Raw genomic sequence first — 20,773 nt, 5'->3', positions numbered from 1 at the left:
TAAACTTTCAAAAATGTCAAAAACTTAGAGGACTGCATGTTACCTGTTTCTTCTGTGAATCTCTGCTGCTGCCTTGTGGCAACCGCAAAGCCGTGCAACCTGAATGCATCCAGGCCCGCTGGGTTTTTTGAGGAGATGCAGAGTTAAGCTCGAAAAACATGGGAATGTGTGATAAAAGGCTTGTTATACATCCATGAATGTAATCGAGTACAGATGCTTTCTTTACTCCCTCATTTACACAAAACAAAATGTATCACTTCATGATTTTCTTGTGTGATTTCCTGGATGCTGAGTCGAATGCCATTCACGTCTGCTGCTGTAATACATTTATATGGGGTTTTGTCACTTCAGCCTGCACTAGTATACTGCACAGAAGACAACAGTCCACAAGAGTTGTGGGGAAAAAAGCCTTTTGATTTCAAAAAGGTGGACTGAAATGTTTGGGCAAGGTTACACTCCTAACAGTGTGTGTACTACTGAAATAATAAATTTGAAGCAGTCATGTGTTTTGTCTTAACTGACACAAACAAAAGCTGAAAAGAATAGTCATTTAGCATTAGTCAAATGCACATATTTGCATAACCATTCCTTGAAGCTGTCATGTAAACAGTTATACTGAACTTTGATTCACATTCTTAAAGTTAAATATGCACCTAGTGCTTTGCTGTATACAAATTAATTTTATGTATTAATAAAGTACTGTTTTTATTAGGTCTGTAAATGGGATTGTTGAAACAGTCTGAAACTGAATTAAATAATTTTATACAATGTGTGGTACACTTAATTTAAGCAAGCTTAGCTTGGTGAATTAGGGAGAAGATGAACAGTTGAAGAATTCTCTTGTATCCTGATTCTTACCCACATGACTAACCATTTTAACGACTGAAGCTGAAAAAAAAGAATTTTACTAAGTAGGAAAAGGCAAACCTGAAGACACTGTTTTTAAAACTCAATATGGAGATTTATTTTCTTGTTACTTTAATTCAAACTGCAGTACAATTTTCTCATAACACTTTGTGATTACATGACCCCCTCTTGCCTCCTTCTATAAAGGAAATAATTTCAAACTGCTATCCTGCAGGCACTCCCCAAGATCCTGAGTCAGATTGCTCCAGCATTCTGCATGGGCAGCTGCAGCTTTGTAGTAGAAAAGTCCAAGGAATCTACAGCACGAGTTGTTGTCTGGAGAGAGATAGGAGTACAAAGGAGCTACACAATGGAAAGCACATTATGTGGATGTGACCAGGGCAAATATAAGGTAAGAAGATATATCAGTTAAACTTTTCTTTCTTTTTAATTTCTTCAATTTGCGTCGGTATCTTATTCTATAACTCCATTTGCTTGCTTGCTTGCTTTAACTTCTAAAACCTTCTAAGGTCTGGGCACGCTAATGGCAGGATGAAATTACATAGCTTGCAATATATATGCTTATGGGCTGTTTTAATAAGATAGAGTGTAGTGGCCAGTCTTCGCGAACGAAGAACCGGGGAAGGTCTTTACACCTTCCAGCCTGCGCATTGGATTTTTTAGGTGAGACACAGTGTGCGCGGAACTGAGCCCACCCTTTAATCCTGAGGTTCATCTGCCAGGGCCAAGTGAGCTTGGACGGTGGCAGCGAGGTCCTCAGGACGTAGATGAATTGCCTTACGGGCTAACGAGCTCCATCTGCCCGGGGAGTGTCCTGACCGGGAATCGAACCCGGGTCTCGGCGTTGACAGCGCCGCGCTTTAACCACTTGACCACCAGGGGCTCCCCCTAACAAGATTAATAATAATCATTGCTTGTAACATGTATGCATGTAATTAAAAAACCTCAGAACTGTTCTGTCCAATAGATTATTAAGATTGGGTAATAATCAATGCCAATACTATAATAAAAATTTCCTTAATATGTGGCAGTTTCAGACTTCGCCATGGCAGTTCATGATTCTTCAGCAGGTATTTAGTAGTGTCCCTCACAGAATTTTCCTATGTAGCTGAAGAAACAGGCTTATAAGTCAAAACACTTCCATATCAGGTTACCAGCATTATAAATTGCACATCATCTCTGAACTCGTCATAGTTATTTGAGTTCTTGACTTAAAATTCCTTTTCATTTTCTCAAAAAATGTTAAGAGGGCTGGGTATTTGAAAACAAAATGTGACCCTGTTTTTAGTGTGTCAATAGTAGACAGCATTCATGGAAGAAGTTGGTTTCATCTACCTGAAAATAGAGCTTAGGAATGCTAATCAAGAAAATGATCACAAGCCTGAAATAAGGTGCTTGACAGAAAGAAGATCAGAAGGCTGGGATTAAGGATAGCGTGGGACAGAAACAAAAAAAAGTTAGAACAAGGTATATTTAGTATATTAATGTATGCTCCAACATCCGTGCTTGTCTCCCTAGACACCAGGAAGACAGAAATTTTGGCAGGAATTTTGGTAGGTCTGTAAGTACTAAATTTTGTCAATTAATACAGAAGCATTCCTGCTGTTGTCAGAATATTCCATTGTTCTTCAGATGACATCATTATGGAGCTTTAAAAAAAGATAACTCATCCAACTTGATTATTTTGAAATTTCAAGAATGTTGTTAAACATGAATTTCATGCAGTGTTGCTATAGAAAGTACTTAAGAAAAGTGAAGAGCTTTGTGGACAAACTTTAAAGATGCTTAAACCTCCAAAGCCCTTCTTCATTGATGAAGGAAAAAAATCACTGAATTCTGTGGAAGAATCATTTACTGAAAAGGGAAGAGTATTCCTCTGTGTAATGTAAACTAGGTGATGAGATAAAATTGCTGTTCTGCCATTCATTTTATTTGGAATAAAACAGTTTGTGAGATCTTAGTCATCCTATGAACATACAGGAAGATTCTTTTTCTTCACTGGGATAATGCTCAGACTTACTAAGAGAATATGTCTAAAAAGCCAAGTTGACTGGACTGAACAAGAGAAGAGCAGAATTTCTCCAATGAGAATCTGAAAGAGATGAAAAGGCTCTGGCTTGGGAGTTTTTTGGGGGGTTTTGTTATTTGGGTTTTTTTGTGGAGGGAATGCAGTCAGCAACTCTGTCAATAAACTTGGGGTATAAATTAAATGACCTATAACATGTTATTTCAAAACAGAAATTGAGCTGAAGAAATTCCTTCCCCTCCTGCTTCCCATCCCAAATGACATGAGAGTTCAGACTCTCTGATACACGAACTGGACTGTGTAAAGGTCTGAAGCACTTTTGCAGTCTTATTCTGGTTTGGCATCATTGCTGAATTTTGTTCAAAGCACTAAGAGGATTACTGAACAATTCAGTTCTTTGTGAATAAATACTGAGTCTTTGCCAAAGCTGGATAATATCTGAACATCAGTTTTTCTTTTTATTCTTTCATTTTACTTGGACAATAGTGATGCTAGACTGTTTCCTGCCAGGAAGCTGTTGAATCGAAGTTAGCAATTCTTACCTGAATTTAGAATCTCTAGTAACAGAATATCTCTGGAAGCAGTCTTTTTCTGACTGGTTGCATGGAGTCTTTGTAGTGCATTGAGAATTAGTGCTGCAAATACTGCTCAGTCATCTGCAATTCAAGATATTGAAAAAAAACTTTAAGGCAAAAAGATTCTCCAAGATTTACTATGGAGCATAATTAGTATGGCAGACAAAAGAACAATGTTTTCAATAATTTAAGCCACCTGAAAACTGAGATCAATCCCTTTCGTGATTTGACATTATTGACTTTGGGAGTATTGATCAGTTTTTAAGTTAATTGAAAAGATTTTTTTATGTGGAAATTTTCTGATGTACATGAAGAGAAGACTTTAGGAAATAAGGGTTCAGTCAACAAACTTCTCAGTTACCATGATTCTTCTGTCTTTAGATTTTGAGTTCTCAAGAATGATTATGTCTTTGTAGCCTCTGCTGAATAGCAGCACAGAAGATCAACATGATGTTTTGATGTCCAGCTGACTTCTCCAAATCTTAATTTGGTTAAGTACATATTACAGAAACATTCTTCTGAACTTGAGGTCACAGTTTGTCGGGCCTTTGCTTTGCGTCTTTGCTTTCATGTAGCAAAGTTAATCACTGAGGCACTCTATTCATGTGAAGGTATCTTCATTGCACAATTAGTAAGAAAAGACTTCAACCCTCTATCTAAAATTTTACTGTCTAGAGGAAAGACAATTGTATAAGATGTAAAGGAAAAGGAATGACATGTAGCACATGTTTAAAAAAAAAAAAAAAAAGGCAGTGTACTTCCAGGTGGCTTGTGCTTAAAGGCAACGTCTTTAACAGAGCACAGTTGAAAGTGCTAGAACAACAGCTGAGGATAATTACAAGATCAGGAAAAGAAGAATAATCATGGCCTCAGTGAAACTGAACTTCACCTCAGGTCCCTTAGTGAGGGCACTGATGACGATGATTATTATTATTTCCTGAAGCATACTTTGAGTCTCTTGTTTCATGGAAATATGAGGTTTGGATGCTGGAAGAATAACAATGGATTAAGAAATTAAGTATTTGGCAGTTTTGTGGTATTGCATTCCCCTTATCATTTAAAGAAATGAGAGAAGTAAATCTAGATTTTACCATGGGCTTTTACCGCAATTATGTAGACCCTTCAGGGTAGTAAGTTCAAAGTTTGTTCTCCCAGTGTTCCACAGTTATCCACCTCTGATCTGATCCGTTTAGTTTTCTCTTTAGTTATATCCTATTTCTGCTGTGCTGAAAATAGCAGCCATGGAACACGCGCACGCTATTTATCTTTCTAACAACTGCCTTTGCACTTTCTATCATGCAATACTCTTATTCCTTTTTCAACTTAGAGAGACTCCTGTTATACATATCCTGTCTGTAAGGAACCTACCAACTAATGATAAGTTCTTCAACAACAAATCTAGACACTGGAAAAGTTTCTGGAACCACCAAGTTGTGCACATTAGTAATTTGTGTAACAGTGAGATAGATTACTGTTACCCTTCTCCTTCCTCTTCTGCATACTTGTTGCCTCTTGTCCTTAATGTTATTTTAATCTCTTTAGGGCAGGGACTGTGTCTTCCTGTGATTAGCATAGTGGAGCCCCAGCTATGATTGGGGCCTTCGAAAGTTAATGATGTGCAAACAAATACAAAACAAAAACAAAAAATTGGCCTCTGTGGATAAGGTACTACACTGAGTGAGGAGAACTGATTTCTGTTCCCAGCGGGGTCAGTGACATGCTGTGAGACACTGTGCAAATCGCTTCAACCCTCTCTGCCTCCATTTCTCCATCAGTAAAGTGAGGATAATTCTTCCTTTATTAATAAGTGCTTTGAAACCTACAGCACAAAAGCATTATAAAAGAGGTAAGTAGCATTACTATTAAGAATAATACTCAAATATCCAACTCTTCTTCACTGCTAACAGGTTTCAGTACCATTTGGCTGGAGGATGGCACTGTTTAGAATGGTGGATATAGCTTTATCTTTCTTGTTGCTGTAAAGCACCTTGTTTGTGAAGACTACCAAGGGAAAAAAAAGAACTCAGAAGAAAATCAAACTTTTTATCTATTGATTGTGTGTATGTTCAAAACAGTACATGAACAATGTGTGGGCTTGACCATTTCTGGAGCAACGTGCTTTCTTTTAAACTTTGCATTTTAAAATGCATTTTCAGTGCGGCAACACATACAAAGCTTTTTTTTAGCTCTTGGTAAAAAATTTCCTACTCCATTCTTTTTACTTCATGTATTTTTCCTACTTGATGACTTACCTTACCACAATTCCTGGCTCCTCTGCTTCCCTGTTTGTCTTGTCTTGCTTCTTCTTAACTAATCTTTACATTAAGAGGTTTAGGAGATCCAAGCTAAAATCCTTTTAAATTCTCCAGAGATACAGAAGTTGTGAAGGGGGAGATGGAGCTGGGTTGTGCCATTGAATTTGCTAGTGTATATACAGTTAGTGCTAGCCAATTCCATATCTGTTGAGGGTCTCTTTAAACTATGCTCTTTTCATATGACCTCATAAAGAGGTCAGAGGTTATGTCTCTATATACTGCACTCCTGACGAAGTTAAAAGTGTAGAGTTATCTGATGGGAGGCTTTATCACATATATGAACTTAGAGACCATTATAAAAGTTCTACCTCCTAAATAGTCTGCAGAGGAAAATGCCTGGGTATATCATTGAAGTTAGAAAGCAGCTATGGCCTTTGATAATCTGTTTTCTGGTTTTAATTACTAATGTGTGAAAAAATGCTTTCAGAATTAACACATGTAGCCTCTAACTTATATGGGGGAAGAGATCTGTGTCAAGGAGTTACTTTGATGTCTAAAATAGTCATATCTATGTGTCAGAACATAGCAAAGAACTTCATCACAGCTACAATATGAATTTTCTCTTTTTTCATTCCTATTAATGGAACTTACATTGGAAAATCTTGTATTCGAAATTAATTTTTATAAATTTTGTATGAAGTTTTTAAAAATTATTTATGCTTAAAAATTTGGACATGGTCACTGTCTCTCTTTGAATGCTACTAGGTAAAGATCTGTTAATACTGATGTGCTAGAAGTGTAGACTAGAAAGCTCCAAAAAATATTGGTGTCTCTGTTCAGACTTAGAGGAATCAGCTAGTTATTTCTGAGTCTTTTCTGAAAATTTTTTTAAGAGTTTACTCTACAGTTCTTATTTGTTCTGTCTTTAAACCAAGAGAATGTACAGAATAAAATAGCAAAGTATTGACATAGAGTGATTCTGCAGCATCTGTGGGTCCATCTGCATGTACCTATTTTGTGTTTTTTTAAATCTCTTTTTCAAATTAGGGATTGCAGATAGGGACAAGGGAACTGGAAGAGATGGGAGCAAAATTCTGTGTTGGCTTACTGCGTTTAAAAAGAATGGCCTCATCCTTGGAATACAATTTGCCTTCTAGTCTGTTGGATATTGAAAATGAGCTGATTGAGTCAAGCTGTAAAGTGACAAGGTAGTACACATTTATTATATTTTTTTTCTTTGGGGGAGGGGGTAAATTGCAGTTTCTCAAGTGACGTAAAGATTCTTTAAAAAATGTTCTTCCACTCATCAAAAATAGTATTTATGTGTTGTGACCTCTTACTGTAACAATAATCTGAATATATTGGAGACCTATTGTGCTAATTCAGTTGCTTCAAACTTTGAAGGAAAGCAATACAGGCTGAGTTATACGATGGGTCACATTTATTGCTGGGATAAACACTGGCAATTTTAATGTCATTACAGGGTTATTATAGGTCATAAAACTCAGTAGTAGGTCTTAAGTCTCAGTTGTCTCTTTGAAAGTTTGGGGGTTGTTTTTGGTTTGGTTGTTTTGTTTTGTTATTAGTGGCTACAGTCTAAAAAACGTGTTTAAATGGACTTTAAGTATAGGAGTTAGAGCACTAATAACTGTAAGTTTTTATTCCAAACATTTTTTTTCCTGTTTCTCCTCTGGTGGAAAAATATAACACCACCAAGAAAATTTAAAACATGAGAAATAAAGTTTGGGTCACAAAAGAAATTTATATGCTGAGTAGCTAGGTTATTAAGTTGCCAGTTCTTACAGATATAGACGGACTTGCAAATGTATGCATATTATTCCATGTTTCCATTCATGTAATTCATCACTCAAGTACATGGTAACAAGGGATGCACAGCAAAGTGTGATTTCAAATGTGCAAGCATCTCTTTATGAAAATATGGTTAAAGAACTAATAAAGCAAAGTTCCAGACTTCAAAAAAGCATTACACTGGGAAAGAGTAAGGTTTACAACTATAATATTTCCACTTGGCATACTAAGAGATGAAATATTTTTATAGTGTCTTGGCTGTAGCTCCAACTTAACTAAAACAATACAGTGGAAATCTAGGAAAAAATGAAATTTATTACTGTTTTTATGCAGTTGACACAAGGAAGTGCTTGAAACGAAGACTTTCTTTGGAAGTAAGATTAATGAGCAATTTATCTGTAGATGGTAAAAAACTAGCAGAGCTATGGGAGGCCGTCTATGACACCCTATCGAAGGGGAAGATTATGTTCATTTCCAGCATTAAAGTGTTACTGGAATGTTGAGTACTAATTAAAACTGGAGTTTGTGTTCATGCTTAGCATTTATAGTTAACGATGAAAACTGAAGTAGAAGCTAAAAGGTGATACGAACAATAGGAGTAACAGTAGGAGAGTGTCTTAGGGGGGTGAATAAAAGTGTATGAAGATTAGCTGTGATATGTAGGTATCTCTCACTCCAGTGGTGGTTGGATCCCCCAGTGTCATTTGCTCATTAGTATGACATCAGGATGCTTGTAATGGCTGGATTTTTACTGTTAGAAAAAGGTTGTGCTTGGATAAGGGTGAGTTAGTGATTCCTGAAAGAGACAGAATCAGAAGGCAGCTTTGGACTAACCAAAGAGGGGCTTTTTTAAGTAAGTAGTGAAAGGAACACTAGGGAAAATACGGCATCACAGATGAATGGGGCAGGAGCCCTGGTGACACAGGACATGAAAAAGGCTAAGGTACTTCATTGCAGTCTTTACGAGAAAGACTAGAAAGTTCAGCTTTCAGTACTCCAAGGACCCAGAGACTGGGGAAATTCTGGAGCAAGAAAGGCTTATACGTGGTGGGAGAAACAGTTTGGAGAATACTTAGGCAAACTAGTCTTACGTAAGTCCAGAGGTCCTGCTGCACCCGTAAGTACTTAGGGAGCTGACCGATGTTGGTGTGAAGCCATTTTTGAATGATCATGATGACTGGGACAGGTGCCCAAAGACTGAAGGAAAGAAAGTATACCTATGAACAAGGAGGAGGATGCAGGAAACTACAGGCTGGTCAGTCTCACCTTGATCCCTGGTAAGGTGATGAAACAGTTAATTCTGGACAGTATTTCCAGCCACACGAAGTGATCACTAAAGAGGAGAGTAGTCACTGAAGGAAGGCATACTTGACCAACCTAGTAATCTTCTACAACGAAATGATTGGCTTGTTAGACATGGAGATAAAGTGGATATTGTCAGCCTTGATTTCGGTAAGTTTTTTGACACTGTCTGCCATGAAATCCTTATAGAGAAGTTGGTGAAGTATGGGCTGGATGGGCAAAAAGTGAGATGCATTGAAAAACTGACTTAATAACTGAACCCAGAGGACAATGATCAGTAGCACAAAGTCTAGCTGGAGGCCAGTAACTAGCTTTGTACCCGTGGGCACTATACTGGCTCCTGTCCTGTTTAACATCTGCATTGTTCCATCCAAAGTATCCAGATGACACCACAGTAGAAGTGGTTGATCCAGTGGAATCTTGACAGGCTGTAAAAGTGGGCTGACAAAAATTTCATGAAGTTCAGCACTGAGTGTGAAGTCCTGCACCCAAGGAGGAACAAACCGATGCACTAGTACATTGTGGGGGCTGACCAGCTGGAAAGCAGCTTTGCAGAAAAGGCAATGGGGGTCACAGTCAAGACCATGACCATAGTTGAACATAACCCAGCAATATGCCCCTGCTTCAAAGAAGGCTAATGATATCCTGGGCTGCATTAGGAGGAGTTTAACATGGTGGTTCAAAAATATGATCCTTCCCCTCTCCTCAGCACTGGCAAGGCCTGCACAGCTGGACTATCGTGTCCAACTCTGGGTTCCTCAATACAAGAGTGCCCTGGAGAGAGTCCAGTGAGGGCCCCCGAAGATGGTGAAGGGATAAATGTACCTTCTGTAAGAGGGAAGGCTGGAAGAGCAGGGACTGTTAGTCTGGAGAAGAGAAGGCTCAGGAGGCATGTTATCTATGTATACAAATACTTAAAGGGAAGTTGTAAAGAAGATATAGTGGGGCACTTTCCAGTGGTGTCTGATGACAGGCTAAGAGGCAATGAGCACAAACTATAGAGGAAATTCCAGTTAACCATTATATACATATAATGGTCTGCCCTAGTTATCACCAGGACAGGGTTAATTTTTTACAGAAGCTGGAAAGGGGCAAGGCCAGACCCTTCTGTTATTCAATACCATCTCATGTGACTTGCCAGGGTTGGGAGTAAGGGATTTTCTCTTTTCCAGCTGGGAGGAGAGAAGGCATGACTTGGTGTTTCACTTTCCATGTAAGATGTTTCTTTGTCTTGTACCTTTTCATATCTCTTTGCTGTTTCCAGTGAATTGTTCTTATTTCAATCTGAGCAGAAGGGAATTGGGAACAAGCAAGCAGCATCTAGTTTGGGAGAGTCTTGCTGGGGGGAACTGAATTGGAGAGTAGTGTTCCTAAACCACAAGAAATGGTTATCTGTACTTTTATTGTGAGGATGCTCAAACAGTGGAACAAGCTCTCCATTGAGTATATAGAGTCCTTAATGCTTGGGATGCTCAGAAGCTGTCTGGATGTGGTCCTTTGCAACCTGCTGTAGGTGGCCCTCCTTGAATAAGGGTGTTGGACAAGATGACCTCCAGAGGTCTTGTCCAACTTCAGGCATTCTCTGAAAAGGGGGAAACATCTTTAGGTCTATTCTCAAAAGACATGTAATGCTGGTATCATGGGCACTTCAAATTAAAGTGCTAATTTAAGTAACTAGAATACTAGGTTCTAAAAATCACAGTCTATTTGCATTTGTCTTCCTCAGAGCTTACACAGCCAATCTCCTGTTCCCTTGGCATGTTTTCCCTCCAGTTCCAAATGGAAAAGGCTAGACTAAACGTAATACTAATCTTGTATTAAGAATTATAGTTGTTGTGCTGACAGGTTTGTTAGGGTCTGTACACAATGAAACAAAAACATGTGACTGCAATCATAACTGTTAGGACTTACTAGACTTATGCTTTGCTCAAAAAGATGACCTCCTTTTGGAAATTCTTGTCACGTCAATGATTCTTTTGAGGCTTATTGGTGTGTTCTAGAACACGGTATGGTTTTGTTTGTTAATTTGATTTAATTATAGCAGTGAAGCAGTCTGAGCTTTGGGACTCAGCATGTCTAGGAAATGGTAGAAAAAGCAGACAGCCAAAAGGAGCTGTGGGAAGGGGAAAACTTGATGAAAAATTAATTTCCTGTCCTTACTCTTACACTCAAGAAAGCACAACTGACTGGTGAGGCAAGGAGTAAGGGGTATATACAGTGAGAGTGTGTCTGAGGTCTTGCAAAGCATTTTTCTCTAGGCAGTTGGAAGGAAACCAGATTTGTCCTGTTTTATTTCCCTCCCCCTTAATAACTCCTAAACTTTGCCCAGGCATTTGCATACATCTTATCTCCTTCTTCTAGGGGTAAAAATTTTTTCTTTCTTACTCTGCTGCAAGGTCTGAGCTTTTCCTGGCCTTTTTTTCAGTACCTTAGAAGTACCACTTTGTTAACAACATGGCATCTTATGCTGCAGCTTTTGTGCTATGTCCCTTTCAAAATGCTGGGAAAAACAGCTATTAAAAATGAGACTCAGAATTCCACTGGTGGGCCTGGTAGCAGTGCCCATGCACCAGGCCCCTTCTCTGGCCTAAATTAAAGTGATTGCTTTTAATTCTGTGTAGATTGTAGCATCAGAGTACTGTTTGTCTTGTATAGGGCAAAATAAGGAAATTAGTAATCTAGAAAAAAATCCTAAACAAGTAAAAAAAAGTAAGTATAATGAACAAGTTTTATATTCCCCATACCATTCTTTAAGCTTTTCTTTTACTCCTGGTGGTATGATCCAAATATTACAATGGGCTATGTCCAGTGATTGATGAGTCCCAACTAATTTGATTCTGTTTTGAGTATCACCAAATGTATTACAGGGTGGCAGCACAAAGAAAGTGTGGAGTAAAACTTTGTAACTCTAAAAATGAAAATACTAAAAAATACTACTTCAGTGGGATTTGGATATCCAGCTTCTTAGGGCTTAGAAAAGAGTTGCACATATTCTCCTCTTTAGCCTTGGAAATTCCCATGAGAAAATACCCTTACTACTTACAAAAAACATGTAGAGGAGAGCTGCTGAAGGGGATAGCACATGAAATTGCATGTGTGATTTTACCTACTGTAGCAGTATCGCTGATCCCTAAAAGAGAATATAGACCCTAAAAAGAAATTAAAAGGCAAAGTATGGAGAAACAATTCCATTGTGATACTTCCTAACTCTCTTTCTGGTCTAAGATTCCCCTCCCCCCCTCCAATGTAGATTTAAAAGGAATCACTTGTTCTTCAGGTTTTTCTCTCCTTCCTTTCCCAATTCCCCAGGTAGCTGCAACTCTCTGTACTTTGATAGGGAATATTTCTTAATCTTTTGTTCCAAAGTTTTAAAATGTATACACATCCCCTGTAGTTTCAGAAAACTTCTGGACTCCATGGGATTGAAGTTGGTAATGGTTGTGTCTTCCTTGTGGATTAATTTCTCTGTAATTGAGTTATGCAGATAATGAAAAATCCAACTGTATCTTTTAAGGGACAATTAAAATTTTACTTTGAAAAATGTTAGTGAACAGGTTTATTAAATTTTAGTATGTTTGGAGCATTAATGTAAATAAGAAAACATGTAGGAAGGTATTGTCATTTAAAAATCATAGAGTCATAGAATGGCTTGAATTGGAAGGGACATTAAAAATCATCTATTTCCAACCCCCTTGCCATGGACAGGGATGCTACCCACTAGATCAGTTTGCTCAAAGCCTCATCCTGCCTGACCTTGAACACTTCCAGGGATGAGGCATCCACAACTTCTCTGGTCAACCTATTCCAGTGCCTCACCTGTCCCCAGTGCAGTGCACCTGTTAGACTTTATTAGGTTCTTATGAGCCCAAGCTTTCTAGGTCCCTCTGGATGGTATCCCATCTTTATGTTGTGTCAACTGCACTGCTCAGATTTGTGTCATCTGGAAACTTGCTGAGGGTGCACTTGAACTCACTGTCTGTGTCGTTGGATTCCCAGATAGTATGCTGCCTAGTGAGCTCCTCACACAACATGACAACCTGCTCAAAAGCATGTGATCTGTCTGGGCACGCTTGCACCCCTGATACTCACCTCTGCATTCAGGTGTCAGTGGGGGCTTTCAGATTCTGGAGTTCCCTGCAGCTGAGGATCTTGGTAGCTCTTTTGGTCTTCAAGTCTATTTGGGTCTACCAAGGTGGCTGTGATCTCCCTGGGTTTCATCCCCAGCCTGGCAGCTGTGACATGTAGATGCCATTTTTGTTACAGAAGAAGGCTCCCTCCTTTTCCTAGGATTAAGTGGCTCTTCCAACATGCCCTTCCGTGAGAACTGCTGTACCATTTTCTGACTGCTGCAGCACTGACTTCTCCCACTCTCTAAGGCCGTTTAAATCTGCTGGCAGCACTCATGCCCCGTCAGCCTCTTGAGAGCTGATGGTTCCTCTTTGAGTCTCAGCTCTTCCTCACCTTTCCCTCACTGCAAGAACTCCCTACCCAGCTTGTTCTAGCACTCAGCCTCCAGAACTTAGTGGCAACAGCAGCAGCAGCCATAGTGTCACTGCTGTCTCTGTGTCCCTCACTGACCTTAGTAACTAAAGTATGTTTTAATTAGTAATTAAGGTATATTTTAGAAAACAGTTTTATTAATTCTTGGTGTATTCAATGGCAGGTGATGGAAAAAATACTCTTTTAAATGAAAGTGGTATCCTTAAAGTTCTTCGTAAGCATGAAGACTGTAGTATCATATCTGATATATTAGTCAGGTATGTAGGAGTTCATCTTTTCACCCATAAAATGTTGTTTAGTTAAGTTACGCAGAACTTCATAATTTTGTATTTCTCTTTTAACAGCCATGACTTCAAAATACACATAGTGTGGCATCCCTTACATTACAGTACTGTAGTTGTGGGATAAATAACTTCTGCTAACCTGAGAAAAATAATATTTTCCTTTTAAAAGGATAAGTGGGAGGTGTAGTGGTAGAGGAAGAAGGATTATTGAACAAGTTAATTAGAAGGAGCCCAAGGGAAGGGTTAGGAAATTAAAACCCATAGAATCAGCATGACAGCAGCTAAAAATATATTGTAACAAGATATGGTGAGGATGGGGAGCGGCAGGGAAACAGATAAAGAATTTGATTAAACAGCAAGAAATTTTTCAGGTGTTTTGATTGCTGCATTTCTTGTGACCCAGCCTCAGTAAAATAACAGAGTAATAATTACACTTTGCAGATTTATACTAATCTTTAGAATAGAGATTGCTGAAAAGTTAAATATGTAAGGTTAACATTTGCTACATCAGAAGAAAATATGTCATGGGAAAGCAAACATATACGAGTGGTACGTAACACAGGTTTTTCCTTTGTGTAGAAAGTACTTAGTTACAATTTTGTGAGGAATGAAAATTCAAGAAAGGAAAAGTGGAAAAATAATCGTAATAAATATTATGGTGACATTTATTTTCAGTAATAAATGATTGAGAAGTGATGGTGTGTTGCTGTATATGGTAGTAGAAAGGTAGGATTAATATGATGCAGACTTCAGAGCTAGTTTTTATTTTAAAGGTTTATTTAGCTTTCTAAATAGTATCTGTTCTAATCTTTGATCTGTTCTAATGCTACTTTTCTTGAAGAAGGAAAATAAACTATAATAATGATTTTTATTTTATTAAATGTAAAATGAGAGTGAAAAGCATCCCTCAGTTTTGGATGTACATGTGCCAGAGCAATTGTCTAACGTATTACAGCAGACATGCTGCCTTTATAATTGTTCTCAGTGCCTGAATTTCTAGAAGTTAGGGGAATCCCTACGTACTCACACATGCATAAGTATGTAAAAGCAATTTATACTAGTATAAAAAAAGTGTATTGAATAATTACACCTGTGTGTTTTTCAAGACAATATAACATAGAACATATTATATAAACTAAAAGGACACTGAAGAGATGAACTATGTGATTTGCTTCTGCATCAAGTTCTGTGTTTTTTTCCCTAAGGCGAGCTTTGTTGGTTGCTTTCTTTTAACTGGATCAACTGTATTAGTTTAATATCCAAATAATGACATTTATTAAAAAGAGTGGATAGAATTTTCAAGAGCTTTATACCTCACTAACATGAATTTTTAGAAGTGCTGACAGTAATGTATTAAACATCCCATTGTCAGTGATTAGTAAAATACTTGTCCTTCACATAGCTCATTGTAGTTTTCTGTTTCAGTGTTCAGAATTATTACCTAATATTGGGCCAACATTCAGATTTAATAGCTCCATTTCCTGTCAGTTGAATTACACACTCTATTCGCCAACTACAGTGTGGATTCCTTGCATACAAAAGCTAACGAATCAATACCTGTATTAAAGGGATTAGAAAGCAGAAATTTCAAAAAAGCTGTGGGCTGTGATACATCTGGTGAAGTCCCTGTGTTTTGTTTCTTTAAATAAATGAAACATTTAAACTTTTAATTTCCCCAGCTTCTTTTTTCCTTAGAGGAAGCATTGGTAGGTAGTGACTTCCTAGGGCAGAAAGCGTCACAGGACGAAAGCACAGAAAAATTGTATTCCTTTCTGATTCTACCACACGTTCCTCTTGCAGAGCATGTACCCTTAGTGTGTGTTGGCTTCTCCATTTGTGAAATTAAAGAGATTTAGCAAAGATTTTGATTATTTTCTTCATTCTTTGTCTCCTAAATGGAAATTATTTTATTTTAAACAGCCAGTTCATTAACCAGCATAATGGGTTGTTGTCCTTGTTACAGCTTAAATAACCTGTAAAGTATTTAGTTTTGTGGAACTTTCCTTTTTGCAGAGAGTATTGAGTACAGGCTTGTTTAGTGAACCATGATACAGATTGTTTTGAACATAATTTTTTTCCCCTTAAGATAGGGAGCAGTTCTTCTTCCGATATTTGAATTAACTGTCGACAGCACAAAACATTACAGTGTTCGTGTCACTGAGACTATAGGTAGATGAAGAATACTGTGAAATATATTTATATTCAATAGGGATTGCACTGCACATTTCAGGTGGTGCAGTTAAGCTCCTAAAGGTTTAGAAAGAAGCAGTGATTAGTCCTTTTAATTGTAAAGCCACAGCCAAGCTGGGTTTTTGTGTACCTTAAGAGAAAATTCATCAAAATTAGTATGCAAACATTTCTACAAGTTCTGTGTGATGTTTTTCAATAAGAACATCCTCACTGTTTGTATTAGTTCTGTATGATTTGATTATTAGGTAAAATGCATTACAAAACCTTCTTAGGCCTTAATCTGAATATGAAAATACTTATGAAATATTTATCAATACTTAGTGCTTTTAAGCAGAGAGCCTATTATGTCCCAAGTGAGGTTAGTAAAACTGGGCCTGGAAAACACTTCTTTCCCTTCTTTTTCCCCTACTTCTGTTCTAGGCAGATGAGAGCATCAGAAAGTTGTATTTTAACCTTTTTCCAGTTAACACTAAAGATGTTAATCCTCTTGTTCTTGTAGGCCACTAGTAGACCATTCTGTAGGTGGTAGCTCAGTTCCTTAATTCATTGCCTCAGAGTTGCAAGGCTTAGCAAATTTTAAGTTTTACCTGCATGTAAATGTGTGAGAACCTGGTATGAGTTAAGGGATTCATGTGGGAACTTGACATAATTGTAACCACAACTCCTTGTTTTGTCATCTCTGATATTTATAAAGTAATTGCTTACAATGCTTTTCAGCAAAATGTGTGTTTTAATATAGAGGTTTCGCAATTGAATTTTTAGGCTGTTTTTAGGTTTGCTATATATCCGAGAGCAATGGATGTGTTTTTTGTAGTTGTATTCTTCTGCAGCAACTTCTGATAGTGCTGTATTTACATTAAGTTCTTACTGGCCATTAGTGTAGCTGATTTGTCATGGCACATTTGGATAACAAGTTGTATATGACTGATTAATTAGTTCAAGGTCTTACAAACATGGCTTCGGCTCCCAGCTGTTTTACACACAATTAAAAAATCAATACCATTTCAGGTAAACTGCTGCTTTCCTGAGATAACTTTTGGATTATCTTATGTCAGGAAAGGGACAGGGCATAGTCTGAATGCATTATTCCAAGTAAAACTTTTAACATGTTTCATGTAACTTCTTGTTTGTTATAGCCCCACTACATACATTTTGGATGAAGATGAGCCTCGCTTCCTTGAAGAAGTTGATTACAGTGCAGAGAGCAATGATGATCAAGATGTTGAATTAGCTGATAATGTGGGTGATTATGAGGCAACTAATCAAGATGATGGACTTTCAGACTCAGATTCAACAAGGATACTCCTTTCTTGAACCAGCTTTGCCTCCAGTAATAGGAAATTAAGTATCCTGGGTTTCCACAGTCATACACTTCCTTGCTGTTTTCTACAAAGGGGATAAAGCTTCAGTTAATGCAAATAACTGGGGCCTGCCTAGCTCAAGGATAATAAATATTTCTGACAAATTTGCATATGTTTTATTTAAGGAGTTCTGTGTTTTCTTTTAGCACTGAATAGATAAATTTATTTACTAGTTCATTTTTTTACTAAAGAGTACCGCATGGCATTTTGTGTCCTTAAACCCTATCTTAAGAAAAATGGATTATAATTTGTGTTGTGTCAGAGTACAGAAAGTAATTTTTTGTGGTATGGTTCTTTGAGTTGCTTCCTAAAAAATTACATATGTACAGATTTTATAAATTAATTTGTGTACGTGTGTGTATATGCGCGTGTGTATACTGAAGTGAAGAGGTTATTTTTCAGCATTATTTCAAAGATACTTGATTGTGTTTGAAGCAATGTAGTGCCTGCTCTGAAACCATTCAATAATTACTAAATTAAAAATGAGAACTTGGTGTATGAATTTTTGCACTTGTTTCTCGCTTCTGATGATTATATGGTTTTGCCACAGTATTAGGTGAAAATATTTAATATCTTTTCAGAGTTCTGGAATTTTGCACAGTGACCAATGCAGCCTGTGCTTAGAAGAGCTAGACTCTTGTATAAAACTCTCCCATAGAATAGGCATGGTTTAATTTGAAGAAGTTTTCTTGTTAAGTGTACATGACTACAAGAAGAGGTTAGGTATGTACACTATCTATGTTCAGCTACCCAGCTGCTCAGTTTTTCTAGTTGAATATGCACGTAGTTAAAAAGTATTCACTTTTACTGGGATCTCATAAATATATACCCAGTTCCACTGGTTTAATAGGGAAGGTGCATTTTGGTTTAAACCTTTTTTCCTGATCACAGTCTAGTGTTAACTCTGCTCTGAGAAGATTGGACTTCCTGAGGTCTCTTCCAGCCAGAAAAATTATTCTGTGATTCTATATTCTTCATGTTTAAAGTCAAGCTGTCAAATACAGAGTTTATACTTCTTCATCTTCTCCTATCATCTGCTAATTCTTAATGCCTCTTGCCTCTGCTTAAGATGAGATCTAATAGAGAAATGAAGTTGTACTCTGTTGTTTACAGAATTGACATGTTTTGCAATGAAAAATACTCTTCCAAAATTATTTTTACTTGATGTGACCCAGTTGTGGCATTCATTTTCTGCTGCATGTGCAAGGATTTTAAGAGCATGAAGAATAGCACTTCTAAGTTATAGCAGGTTTTTAACTGGTGAGAACTTTGTGTATGTTTACTCTTGCAAATAAAACTGTATTTTAGATGGGAAGGTTGCTTTCTATAGAAGGATCAGAAAAGGATAAAATTTAAGAGAATTAACTGTATCAATGATTTTGAGCCAGGAGACATATTTTCATCAGGATCTGCTGTTTCAAATGCAGCGTTGTTTGGTAATACCTGTCCATACCATCTTTATTCTGAAACTGGGGAAGTGTTCTAGATCCCTTGTAATACACTACTGTGTTTCTGTTTAAAGGCTTAAATTTATATTAGTATACATGCAATATTGAGATGTACAGATGGAAAAGATGAAAACATTTACATTCTTGTCCTTTTATAAGTTTTTCTCTCTAGTGAAAATTATCTTTCCTTGTGTTCTGTGAACTACATACTGTGAATAAGAACATTTATTAAATGCCCTATTGAAGAGGAGCTTTCTGCAGTGAAAGTAGAGGAATTTGAATTATCTGTAAGTCTGTCCAAAGACAGCAGTTCAGAATGCTCATATTGCCCTGTCAGTCTTATACTAGTTATCTACATAAATAGGTTTTCATCCTTAAGGGGTCTTACTTCAGTAGGAATAGTATTCAAAAATAAAATTATTCAGAAATAATTTGACTTAAATTTCAGGGAGTGCAGGATGCCCATTTTAGTTAACCCCTTCTTCTGTGTTTTCATTTGAATTTCTGTTAATCCTGGAATGCTATACTACAGGCAAGACTAGAAATATACTTCATCCATGTAGAAAGAATTGTGGCTTGGTAGTACAAAATCATCTTTTCCTCCTCAGTAAATATGCATATATGTTCTTCTAATGTTTTCTACAGCTTTTAGTCTGTGCAAAGAAAGAGTTATGAATGGCTTATATAATGGCTCAGGATAATGTGTTTATACATTAGGTTCTGATGCACTTATGCATTAGAATTCACTTATACATTAGATGTCAGTCTGGCAGCTGCTGGTCTGAGCTTCTACCAGTGCAGTTCCAATGCAAGAGGTGAAACTATCTTACATATTGTTGAAAATGCAAAGGTTGTTACCTCTTACATGTTTTGTGGCACTTGCCTTTCCAAAGATATAGTCTCCACTTGTGCTCACAGGGATGCCAGTCCACAGGAAGAAGTGCTGCTGTGATAACGGCTTCACGCAGTTTATCCCTTCTCTGCTACGTGTTGCCATTGTTGCGGCAGTGTTGGCAGACACGTGCCTGTGCCCCCATTTATGTGTTTTGGTGGGAAATCTGGTATTTAGCTGAAAATGGAATAGCTAACACTTTGAGCACACATTCCATTCTGCTGCTGTGGCATTTACCCCAAATAAATGGGCAGAATTATAGCAAAGAATGGCAGCGTCTTGGACTGTCACAAATCAGTCATCTAGCATGGTTTGTCCCAGCCAATTGACTGTATTTATTCTATGCATTGGCATTTCAACATGTTTCTGTTTTTAAATTATACTGTTTACTGTAGGCATGACTGGTTCTGTATAGGCAAAGAACATATCCGTATATCTTCCTCCAGTAATAACAACAAATAAGATTATAAACAATAATTACATCTGTGTTATTTACTGTCTTGTTTCTAAATAATTGCTGGATGGTGAATTACTCTATTCCTTTTCCAGGTATAATTCAAGTTGCAGCACAAATTTTGGTATTGTGTCTTCACTGGTGACATCCCCTCGTGTATTGTAGCTTACAGCAGTCTGTGCCAAAAATCTTGCCTGGTCATTTTTCAAGGTGGATTGTTTTATCAGCCTGACTTACCAGGGAGTATTGGTTTGAATCCCAAATAAGACTGCAGAAGCAGTAAACACTGTTCACAAAATGCAAAAATGCAAGGTTTCAGATAGTTTCTATTGTAATGCTGTGAGAGGTATAATTGTTGCAGTGTTGTTATGCATGCCCCCCCCAAATACTTATTAATAAAAATGCTTAATAAAGAATTAATTACAATCTTTTGCTTCCCTATTATTGGTTAGTAATGACTAAAGGATTTCTCATCATAGCATTTACAGTAGTGTACCTACCTATAAGGATGGGAGTGTGCCTAGCATTTTAAAAAGGAGAATATTTTTATTCTCTGTCAAAATAAAGTCAGTGTGCTGCAGGCTTAGAGTAGCATTTGCATATTAATTGACTGAATTTTAACTGTCTTAAAAGTTTAATATTCATCAATGTTTGTAAAACTTATGAAGGCTTTGGATGAAACACAATGAAGGTCATTGCAGAGCACTCAGAAAAGCCTGGTAGTGAGAGTCTTTCCCTCCTACACAGCTAGTAGAATATTAATCTTATCTAGGAAAAGCATAAATATATTCTCACTAAGTCACCCCTTTA

The 20,773-nt window shown here is 37.4% G+C and overlaps 1 protein-coding gene across 8 annotated transcripts in view; it reads left to right on the top strand.

Moving 5' to 3' along the window:
* Nucleotides 1-17,675, top strand: part of AGTPBP1 (ATP/GTP binding protein 1) — a 55,655-nt gene extending 37,980 nt beyond the window's left edge. For 4 of the 8 annotated variants that reach the window (XM_027880606.1, XM_027880628.1, XM_027880616.1 and 1 more), the window contains 3 exons: nt 1,082-1,258; nt 6,771-6,931; nt 16,945-17,675. In XM_027880606.1, coding sequence (XP_027736407.1) covers nt 1,082-1,258; nt 6,771-6,931; nt 16,945-17,122 — 516 coding nt within the window. In that variant the 3' untranslated portion in view covers nt 17,123-17,675. Of the gene's footprint in view, nt 1-1,081; nt 1,259-2,564; nt 2,776-5,010; nt 5,148-5,172; nt 5,315-6,770; nt 6,932-16,944 lie in introns of those variants that run through there. The other 4 variants (XR_003570878.1, XM_027880653.1, XM_027880664.1 and 1 more) reach the window with 4 other exon arrangements.
* Nucleotides 17,676-20,773: the final 3,098 nt, after the last annotated feature.

Source organism: Empidonax traillii, unplaced genomic scaffold (assembly GCF_003031625.1).
Source record: "Empidonax traillii isolate 1590-97213 ecotype Southwest subspecies unplaced genomic scaffold, ASM303162v1 scaffold6:size4315531, whole genome shotgun sequence".
NCBI classification, from domain to species: Eukaryota; Metazoa; Chordata; class Aves; order Passeriformes; family Tyrannidae; genus Empidonax; species Empidonax traillii.
Note: the sequence above shows the minus strand (reverse complement) of the source record. Positions and strands in the feature narration are given on the sequence as shown.